This window comes from Lutra lutra, chromosome 18 (assembly GCF_902655055.1).
Source record: "Lutra lutra chromosome 18, mLutLut1.2, whole genome shotgun sequence".
NCBI classification, from domain to species: Eukaryota; Metazoa; Chordata; class Mammalia; order Carnivora; family Mustelidae; genus Lutra; species Lutra lutra.
In genome coordinates, this window is record NC_062295.1 from 30,560,407 (window position 1) to 30,570,841 (window position 10,435).

The window sequence follows — 10,435 nt, forward strand, 5'->3', positions numbered from 1 at the left end:
CGACGTACAGGCCCCGCCCGGAGTTCCGGCGCGCTGAGCACGGCGCGCTGGGGGGACTGGAGGTGAGTTCCGACCCCCGACCTCTTTAGGTCCCCCCGGGGCTGGCATCCGGCTCGCCGCGGCGAATATGGGGAGTGGGGGCGGGTCCTCCCTCCCGCTGGGCGGGGACCACCTTCCCGCCAGCCCCGAAGCCCGCGTGTGCAGGCTCGCTCCGCGCGTGCTGTCACCGCCTGTGCAAGGGCCCGGCGGGGGGAGGGGCGGGCCTGGGGGAGACCGCGGCGGCCCGGGGTACCCAGGCTGCGTCCCCGCAGGAGCATGGCTCAGGAGCAGGGCGGGAGCCTGTCCGAGGCGCGGGCCCGGGTGGGGGCCCTGCACGGCATCACCGACCTGGGCCGCAAGCTGCACTTCTATGGGCGCTGGGCTGTGGACTACGACCAGGTAAAGCGGCCCGGCTTCCCTCCTCCTCTCGTGCTCGCCCAGCCTCAACTTTCCTATCTGTAAAGTGGGGACGGTTGGCCTCACCCCCGCCCCCCATCCCGGGTGGCTTGTGAGAACGAGGTGAGCCCCTGCAGTCCTGCCCCCTTCGAGGACCAGCCCCTCTTCGGCTCAGCCACACAGCCCTACCCTCGGGCCAGTCCCGTGGCTCCACATTGGCAGGCCCTAGAGATCAGGAACCAAGACCTCCCCACCCTGGGAAGGCAGCCTGGGCAGAATAGCTGACTGCCTGGAGGAGGTGCCCCTTGAGGGGTCACTATGGACTAGGAAGAGAGCACTGCCTTGGCCCACAGAGCCATTCCCAGCGTTGGGCTGGGGGCCGACTCTCTCATTCTGGCCGAGGAAAAGCATCTCGTGCTGGAATCCCTGCAGGGCTAGAGCCCTGGTGAGCCCAGTGCACGCAAACACACGTACACACGCATGCATACGTGCACGCGTGCGCGCGCACACACACACACACACACACACACAGCTTGGCCTGGCTGACTCCTAGACAACCCTGCACGGAGGTCCCCCAAACAGGGGGACACTGGGTGCCCGTCGGCTCTCAGTGCTCTGTCCCCAGGACGTCGCTGCCCTGCGGTACCGTGCCCCACGCTTCGCAGTGGACTGCCTTACCCAAGCCCTTCCGGGCCCGCCTCACACTGCCCAGATCCTCGATGTGGCCTGTGGTACCGGCCTGGTGGCTGCCGAGGTGAGGCCTCCCCGGGTCCCCTGCCCTCTCTTCAGCTCCCCACTTGTTCGGACTTCCTTTCACCCCTGGCCCCAGAACTCTGCCCCCAGACCCACCCTCCCATCTGACTCACGGGTCCCGAACACTCGGACTGCATTTACGGCAGGGCGCACTGCCCTCCCTGGGTTCAGAGACCCAGTTGGGAGATGGCAGGTCTGAACTGTGACTAAGTCCCCCACCCGCCACCCCCAATCTCAGCTGCACGCTCGGGGCTTCCTCCAGCTGCATGGAGTGGATGGGAGCCCAGAGATGCTGGACCAGGCCCGAGCCCGTGGCCTCTACCAGCACCTCAGCCTCTGCATCCTGGGCCAAGAGCCTCTGCCCAGTTCTGAAGGTACTTCCCCTCCCACCCAGACACCTTGCCAATGCCCCTTTCTCTTGGCCAGCCTCTGTCCCCCTCCACACCCCCCATCCCACACTAAGCCCCCCCAGAGCCTCACTAAGCCCTTCTCTGAGCCCTCCACCCCATGATCAGACCTCAGCCCAGGATAGGGCCCCACCTGCCAGATACTCCCAACACAAGGGGCAGGCCCAGTCCCTCCTGATGGGTATCATGAGGCCGTGACAAAGACACACCCCCACAGCGCCTCTCCCCGTTCTGCATAGGGACTTTCGATGCGGTGCTGATAGTGGGGGCCCTCAGTGACGGCCAGGTACCCTGCAGTGCCATACCTGAGCTTCTGCGAGTTACCAAGCCAGGTGAGGAGCAGCTCATCCAACCCCAGGCACACACTTTCCCCCTCGCCACACAACAGCCAGCCAGCTCCAGAGCCTCTTGGGCCAAGCGGGGTCCCATGGCCTAGCCTTGCATCCCAGCCTCCAGCGGCCACCAGCAACAGACCCAGGCCAACAGGCAGGGCAGACGGGGAGCCCGCTGGCCTCTTATCCGTGGGACAACTCTGCTGTCCTCTCTGGCTCTGTCTCCTCACGTTCAAACAGTGGCAGACCCCCTGCCCCCACAGGATGGCGGTGGGCGGGAAGAGGGAGAGGGCCAGGCCACCGGTGGGCCCACGCTCTGAGGAGTCAGAGACGGGGTGGGGGGGGCAGTGAGGGCGGCCCACACGGGAACGCGGCCACAGGCAGAAACCGGAAGTCAAGAAGACAGCCACAGGGAAGTCACCGGCAGAAAGGGGAATGACAGCCTCGCTGGGCCCAGCAGGGCCGGTGGCTAAGCCTGGGCAGGTCTGGGCGGGCTTCGGCCTCAGGGAACTGTGGAGGCTGACAGAAGCAGGGTCTTGAGAGGGGTCAGAGAGAGAGGTAGTGATGGGGCTTGAGAGAATGGGAAGCTCCCCTCGGAACCAGCCCAGCCCGTGCTCATCAGGCCCCTCAGCTGGCCGGAGCCCTGTCTGTCCACATGGCATGGGCTCCCCTGCATTGGAGCCTTTCCTCTCACGGAGCCCCATCACCCACCCTGCAAGGCCCTGCTCCTCCTCACCCCTTCCTCCAGGAAGCCCACCAGACACCATCTGAGCCTGCACTGGGCATGCTATGGGTGCCTGGAGAAGACCTGAAGGGATAGGTCATTCATTCATTCATTGAGCCGGGGCTTGATGACTCCGCAGTCCTTCCTGTGACCCTCAGGAATCAGCCCCACTCTGTAAGCTGGGAAGACAGGCCCAGAGAGGTGAGGGGACTTGCCCGAGGCCCAGAGTGCTTCCTTCCTGTGCTTCCAGACGCTGCCACATCCTCCCGCAGAGGGGCTGGGTGAGCAGTGAGGTTGGAGTCACCCTGTCCAGGGGATTAAGCCAAGAATTTCCAGGGTAAAGGACACTGGGGCCTGGATGGGCACATAGAAGGCTGTGAGGCTGAGGGAGCAGAGGGATATCCCTGGGGGCAGGAACAGTGAGCACCAAAGGCATGGAGGTGGAGAAAGGCTGGCCAGGGGACAAAGCTGGGAGGATATATGCCCCTGAGGACACCCTTGAGGACAGGAGCAGAAAGGGACAAACATCGGGGAAGGGGTGGGTCTCGAGGCCCCTCCCCCACTCACCTTCCCCCACCCCGTCCTCCCCAGGGGGGCTGGTGTGTCTGACCACCAGGACTAACGCATCCAACCTGCGCTACAAGGAGGCACTGGAGGCCACGCTGGACGGGCTGGAGCGGGCCGGAGCATGGCAACGCCTCGTGGCCTGGCCTGTGGACCGGTGGGAACTGGCCACCTCCGAGCTTGAGGTGGGGCCTGGAACTCCTGACAATGATGGCTTCATCTCCGGCATCGTCTACCTGTACCAAAAGCAGGAGGCGGCCCAGATGGAGGGAGTCAGGCCCCGTCCTCAGCCCCCCCACTGACCTCTGACCCTCCACATGCCCTCAGCTGTGCCCGTCCTTGGGCCTCTGCTTCATCTATAAAATGGGGTCCCTGTGCCCAGCTTGCCCCTCAGGGAGTTCTGCCTATTAAATGAGTCCCAGAAGGCCCCAGGACTCTGGCTGATTCTCTCCCCCAAGAAGGTGACATCTGTCCCTGAGGAGGACAGAAGTGAGAAGAGACGGAACAGAGGCGGCTCCCACCCCAAGCCTTCCCTGAACCAGGCATGATGGGATCGCAGATGTGACCTTGTGACTCCTGCTATCATGGCGGGTCCTCCCACCCTAACTGAAGGACCAGGAGACCCGTGCTCATGCCCCTGGCCTTGACTGAATACTTTCACGTATCCAGGACTCCCGTTCTTCATCTTGACTTTTTAGAGAGTCAGGAAGCCCGGTGTGTCTTAGAGGCTCATTAGGAAGGAGCCTTGGAGCGGGGCCTTCAGAATGAGCAGGATTCAGAGGGCTGGAGAAAGGGGAAAGGACATTCCAGACCCACAACAGGGACAGCCCCGGCCAAGGCTGGGGACAGGGGACCTGGAGGGCGAGCGGACCAGCCTGGCTTCCCAGACAAAGCAGGGACAAAGAAGGGGAGAAGGCAGGTGGCCCACTCCCCTGGCCTCCCTCCTGGGGTCCCCAACCCTTCACCACGGTGCTGGGCACACAGTTGTGTCTCCTACGTATGACTTTACCTTCTAACAAATGAAGGGCTTTGAGCAAGGTCATTCCAGAGCTGAGGGCCAGCTCTGATTTGTCCCAATTCCTCAAAACCAGTTTAAGCGTTCTTGTCGCAGCCACATCACAGTGGTCCTGCTCCTTGCTGACCTCGCCCCTGCCCACCTTCAGGGCTGAAATCAGAAACCGTATGGTCTTCCTGTGCACAGGTCCCATTTATTGTAGAAAATAACAGTAATGACCATGACAAACAGATCTCCTTCAGTTACAAAACAGAAACCACAGAGGAGGCAGGAAAAAGGCCCAGGACTTCCCGGGAGTGCAGGCCAGAGAGAGACCATGCCCCCTTCCCGGCTGTCCCCAGGATGTCCAGGGACCTTGGCAGCGGTGGCAGATGTCGCAAGTCAGAAGAGTCCTGGGGTCCTGCTGCGGGGGCTGCTGAGGCAGAGCCCTGAGGCCATCGGGTGGGGACAGGAAGGGGTGTGGGCTGCCTGGGCAGCCTCCATGGCCTCCTCCCCACCACTACCCAAACCAGTTTGCAGCACCTTCAACCCTCCCCTCCAAACCCGTCTGTCAACTCTGTGTCACCTCTGGCTCCACAGTCAGGTGGCTGAGCGAGGCCCGAGCCGTTCTCCTGGACAACACAGGAATGGGCAGGGCACCCACTCGGAGGCAGAGCCCAAGCAAATTCAGGGCTGAGCTGTCCTGACCAGCAGGAGCCAGCTCCCCCCAGCCCGCCACACCCTGGGACTTCCCGCCTCCTCTCCCGTGTCCACAGGCCCTTTAGCGGAGGGAGGCGCAGTCTTTCTGTCCATCCTTGCTGGCATGGGGGGGCGGGCCTCGGGTTCAGTGTCCCAAGGGGGCCAGAGCGGGTTGAGTTGTTGCCGGCCGGTGGCCTGGCTCAGTCCCCTGCCTGCCCAACCCCAGGCAGCCTGCAGCCCCGTCCTGGGCTCAGGCTGCACCTTCAGTCCCGGAGGGACAAAGCTGGCGGGACAGTGCTGAGTAGCGGGCACCTTACACGTAGTTGCTGGCTGGGGCGGAGCGGGCGGCGGAATACTTGGCCGAGTAGGGCTTGTCGACACGCGGGGGGCAGTTGCAGCAAAGGAGGGCCCCCCCCAGCAGCAGCAGCCCCGAGGCGGCCCAGCCAATGTAGAGAGAGGCGCCCATCTCCCGCTTCTGGCCCGAGGCCACCAGTGGGTTGTAGAAGTCCCGGATGATGGTGTTGGCCGTCCAGGACGCCGGCACCAAGACCAGCAGGCCGGCCAGCAGGAACACCACGCCCGCCACGATCATGGTCTTGGCCTTGGCACTCTCGTCCTCCACGCAGTTGGTGCACTTGCCCCCCACCACGGAGAGCAGCACGCCCAGCACGGCCAGCAGGATGGACACGACCATGAGGGCACGGGCCGCCTGCAGGTCCTGGGGCAGCGCCAGCAGCGAATCGTACACCTTGCACTGCATCTGGCCAGTACTCTGCACCACACAGTTCATCCACAGGCCCTCCCAGATGGTCTGGGACGTGACGATGTTGCTGCCGATGAAGGCCGTCACCCGCCACATGGGCAGCGCGCAGCTCAGGATAGCACCCAGCCAGCCCAGCACAGCCAGCGCGATGCCCATCACCTGCAGCCCCATCGAGGCCATGGCTCGGTGCCTGTGGGGGCGGGGCTCTAGGGCCTGGAAGGTTGCGGGGGTCCGGCCCAGGGGGGCTGTAGGAATCCAAGCGCGCGGAGGGCAGACCCTCGGTGTCTGCAGGGACGACTTTCACTCGGAGTCCAGAAGCCTCGGATCAGCTCCCCAGCTCCCCTGTCTTCTAGAAGCAAGGGACCAGTCGTTCCTCGCAGCGGCAGGCTCTGGCGCTCAGATTCTGGCGCGGCCGAGCTGAGCGGTTATATGGCTCTGCAGTGGGGGCGGGAGCAGAGGGAGGGGTTTCAGTCCCGGGACCTGCCCACCCCCCCCCACCCCCACCCCCGACCAGTTTCTCTGGATTCCTGAACCTGGGCCAACTTGAAGGCACTTCAAGGCCTCAGCCCCTGGGCCCCTGAGTCAGGATCCTGGAGAGCCAGTCTCGGGGGAAACTGCCCTCTCCCCCTGCCCCCGGGCCCGTCGCTGAGGTCAGCCTGGAGACAGACCCTGACTGAGTCACAGCTCAAAGGCACCTGGACGCATGGGGCAGCCAGCCCCAGCCAGGGTCGGGGTCCTGAAGACCAGGATCCCTACACCTCAGCGCTCCCTCATTCCAGCCCTGGGTGGGCAGACAGGGTGGGATGGTCAGGGAGAGGGTCTGAGATGACTCCCGGGGAATGTCAGAGAGTGGCCCCACCTTGATTCCTGCAGTCCTGTCCTTATCACCATCCCCGCCGGCCCCATGGCGTGGCTCACCATTCCCACCCTTGCTTCCTGGGGGATTTCCGTGGGGGCCTCATGAGGGTGGTTTGGAGAACAAGGAGCTGGGGGGCCAGGACTCCTGGATCTGTCGCCTGCTGTCCCCTCCCTTCCCAGTACCGGGTTTCCCAGCCCTGCCAGAAGAGGAAGTCTTTGGGCAGAAAAGAAAACTTTCCCCAACCAGGAGAGTTTCGGCCAGTTCCCCCCCAGGGTTGAAGCCGCTTGACAGAACTGAGTGGGGAAGGTCACCTAGAGCCACTGGCCAGGCCCTGTTTACTATGGGAAGACACACAGAGCAGTGGTCAGATAGAGCCAGGGTGGGGGCAAAGTCCCTTGAGACCTGGAAGCGGAGGAAGAACAGAAACTGGGTGGAGGTGGGGCACTGGGGAGGGGGCTTCGGTGGGGGGGGCTGCTGGGCACAACTCCAGGGAAGCGGGGAGAAGGGGTGGCTACAGTCTCAGGTTATGAGCTAGAGGCGGGAATCACCACGAATGGGGCCCCTGGGAGTTGTGCAAGACAGCTAGTCTGGGTGAAGGAGGACATTTGGGGAGAAGCAATATGGAGGGCAAAGGTACGGGAGCCTGGGGAAATGCAGCTGGTTCTAGGAACCCAGAGGAATCCAGTCTGACCAGACCCTGGGGTTATGGGGGAGGGGCCTCGAGAGAAAGGGCTAGAAACCTCTGCCCCGAATATCAAATATCACGGAGCGCACCGCGAGTTGCTAGGGCAAGGGCTGCCAGGCAGAGAGGGGTCCACACACCTTAGAACGATGTCTCTGGAAACCAAACGGAGGTGAAAGAAAGCAGAGCAGGGTTTGCAGGGGTCTTTACGGGGGACAGTGGTTGGGCCTCACTCATCCCGGATAGATCAAGGGAACCCCTCACCCTCCACATGGTCACCACCGACATGGCTCCAAGGCAACCCTGAGCTCCCAGCACCGTCCAGCACCAAGACCGGCACCCTGGGGTGGCCCCATGTCCCCCAGCTTCCTACGGGACAATCAGCAAGCGCGCGTGATTTCGGTTGGAGTCATCTGTGAGCCCCGGGCACACAGGAGGCCTTTGCAATCCCGTGTGGATGGCGTGACAAATCACAGGGTTGGTTGGGACAATGCGGTGGGGAAGTTGAGGTCTTGGGTTGTGGCTGGCGAGACAAACAGCCGTCCCCTCCATGAGGCTGGGGCATCCCGGAGGACAGAAGCAGGGGTGCTCAGTGAATGCTCGCGACACTCAGAAAGGCAGGAGGCTCTCTCCTGGTTCCCAAATGCCCCCCTACCCTGCCCTGCATTCCTCCCCCCTCCCGCATACACACACACACACACACACACACACACACACACACACACACACACACACGGATGGTTTCTGCTGGCACCACACCTCCCAGGTTTTCCTTACAAGGCTCGGAGGAACAGCAGATGCCCGCGGGCTGAACAACAGAGATAAGTACCCTTCCAGATTGACAATAAGTGTTTTCCTGTGATGACCTCATCGAAAGTAAGTAGGGCAGGGACTCCTGACAGCCTTTGCACAGATGGGTAAACTGAGGCCCAGAGAAGGCTGAGGGCTTGAGCCTCCTAACCCAGGGCTCCCTCATCCGTGGTCCCAGCCCTACAGTAAGCTTTCTGAGTCCAGAAGTGGGTTGCCCAGACGACCAGACCCCCGGCCCGCCCCACCCCTGCCCCTGCCAACTTCCTGTCCTTGTTTTCTTACGACACAGCCAACTGGCATTTGGAAAAATAGGAGTGGGGGTGGGGGGCACATAGGCGCTAGAACTTTCCATCTGTGGCTCAAAGAAGTGACTAAGAAGCTTTCCTTCCCTGCCCAGTTCAGCCAAGCACATCACAGGCGGGGGAGGGGCTGAGCACAGGGGAAGGGCAGGTGCAGGGGGGGCCCAGGTGAAGGGCAAGCCCGGAGCAGGGGAGGTCTGTGGGGAGCCTGGATGGGGCTGTGGGCCCAGGTATGCAGAAGGAACAGGAGGTCCCCGGGAGCAGCTCTGCACATGAGTGGAACTGGAGAAATATTTGTGGAGGCTTGACTTACACCAGGAGCTCCTGGCAGGGTCCCACCCATCTGTTGCAGGAAAAACACCAGGAGAAACCAGACACTTTTCCTGCACGTGCTCTGGCTCTGGCTCCCGGAGCCTGCCGCTCCTAACAGCTTGAACAACGTTCTGCTGTGACATCTAATGGGTCTGCCACCCACCCTCTTTGCTTCTAAGGTAAGGAGGTGAGGGCTGGCACTTCCTTCCTTTTTCTTCCTCCCAATCCTCACTGTCTAATTTTATGCTGATAGAATTGTTTTTGTGATGCCTGTTTTTTCCAGGACAACCCTCTTCCCCAGATCAGTTCACCCATCTTGCCAACCCTGGGACCGTGGAGAGGCCGGTTTCCTTCTCAGCCTCAACTTCCCCTCTTTGTCAAATGAGGGCATTGGCGCTCCTCCCCTATCGAAGACACCTGTCGCATGAGATGAGGGTGTGAAAAAGCCTTGTCAACTGGCAAGTGCAGTACCAATGAGGAGGAAGGAGCCACCCCCGGGCTCTGGTCCCACTCACATGAGGAGGGAGCTGGGACTTCTTAGACTTCTCCTCCCCACAGCCCTAGGAGCTCAGTCAAGCCCAGAATCACAACTCCGGCCCCACCCCCGTGCACACACTTAGTTCCCTGTGTCCGCTCCCCCGGCATCCCTAGGAAAAGGACAGCTACGGTCTCCCACCCAAACCTAGCCATTCCACTGTCTTCTGAGCTTAGAGCCTGTGTCCTTCTAGAGACCACACTGCTGGACTCCTACCCAGACGTCCAGAAGAACCTCCTTGGGCCAAACAGACCTGGGTTCCGGGAACTTTCCTCCTTATTTCCTGGGAACAAGGACACAAAGACCAGGAGAGCTGGTGTCAGCTCAGAACTATTCCCCCACATCCCCCCCTCCACGCACACCTAACATAACATTCTGATCCTTATAAAATCAAGCAGATTTTTTTTTTTTTGAAGACTACAAGGAAACAGCCTCACTCTCAGCTCAAAAATTAGTCTAGCTGAAAGTTGGTCCAAAACTATTTATTTCTGGGGCGCCTGGGTGGCTCAGTCAGTGAAGCTTCTGCCTTTGGCTCGGGTCATGGTCCTGGGTTCTGGGATCGAGCCCCACATCGGGGTCCCTGCTCAACAAGGAATCTGCTTCTGCCCCTGGCTCATGCTCTTTCTCTCTCTCTCTCTCTGTCAAATAAATAAATAAAATATATACTTTGAAAACCATTTATTTCTGCAGAAGTTCACAAACTTCTCAGCCCACAGCCTCAAGTTAAGATCCTGGTTTTTTTAAGCAGAGACAATGCCATTAAGTTCTAAGATGTTTAAATTTCCGTAAATAATCTGCAATGGGACGTCACAGTCCTTGGTGACTACACACATTGTGTCACCAAGGGTCCCTTCAGAGCATCTCCCTGCATTGTTCCAGGGTAGGAGCTCCAGGAGGCTTCCAGCAACAGGCGGTCACCTCCAGCCCTGGCCAGTGTGGACCAGCCACCTCCTGTGTGGCTCTGGAAGCCACTGGGATTTGCCCAGGGTGGCTCCACCTTGGCTGGGAGGGCTGGGCCCGGGGCTGGCACGCTCCAAATCTGGGAGAAGATGTGGAGGCCCCTTTGTGGCTATCCTCTGAAATAAACCCAGCCCTCCCTGGGTCGCATCCCAACTCTGCCACGACCCGTTCTGTGACATTGGGCAACAGCCTTGAACTCTCTCAACTGATTTCCTCATCTGGGTAAGGAGGATGACAAGGCCTCCTTCCCAGGCTCTGGAAGGTGCAGTGAAGACAGGGCTGGGGCCCAGGAGATGAGCCCATTCGG

At 61.1% G+C, this 10,435-nt stretch overlaps 2 protein-coding genes across 2 annotated transcripts; one reads left to right on the forward strand and one right to left on the reverse strand.

Annotated features, from left to right (window-relative positions):
* Window positions 1–3,643, forward strand: METTL27 (methyltransferase like 27). The gene is given in 7 exon segments (XM_047714110.1): window positions 1–62; window positions 312–438; window positions 1,061–1,189; window positions 1,427–1,562; window positions 1,835–1,927; window positions 3,243–3,363; window positions 3,365–3,643. Coding segments are annotated over 6 exon segments (762 nt in total). The 5' UTR covers window positions 1–62; window positions 312–315; the 3' UTR covers window positions 3,525–3,643.
* A 760-nt stretch (window positions 3,644–4,403) lies between these two features.
* On the reverse strand, window positions 4,404–10,152 carry CLDN4 (claudin 4). The gene is made up of 2 exons (XM_047714112.1): window positions 10,000–10,152; window positions 4,404–6,106 (listed from the first exon to the last, which is right to left on the reverse strand). The coding sequence occupies exon 2, from the start codon at window positions 5,849–5,851 to the stop codon at window positions 5,222–5,224; it is 630 nt and encodes a 209-aa protein (XP_047570068.1). The 5' UTR covers window positions 5,852–6,106; window positions 10,000–10,152; the 3' UTR covers window positions 4,404–5,221.
* Window positions 10,153–10,435: the final 283 nt, after the last annotated feature.

Coding starts and splice junctions, on each gene's coding strand:
- CLDN4 (XM_047714112.1), bottom strand. CDS start 5,851: ATGGCCTCGATGGGGCTGCAGGTGATGGGCATCGCGCTGGCTGTGCTG.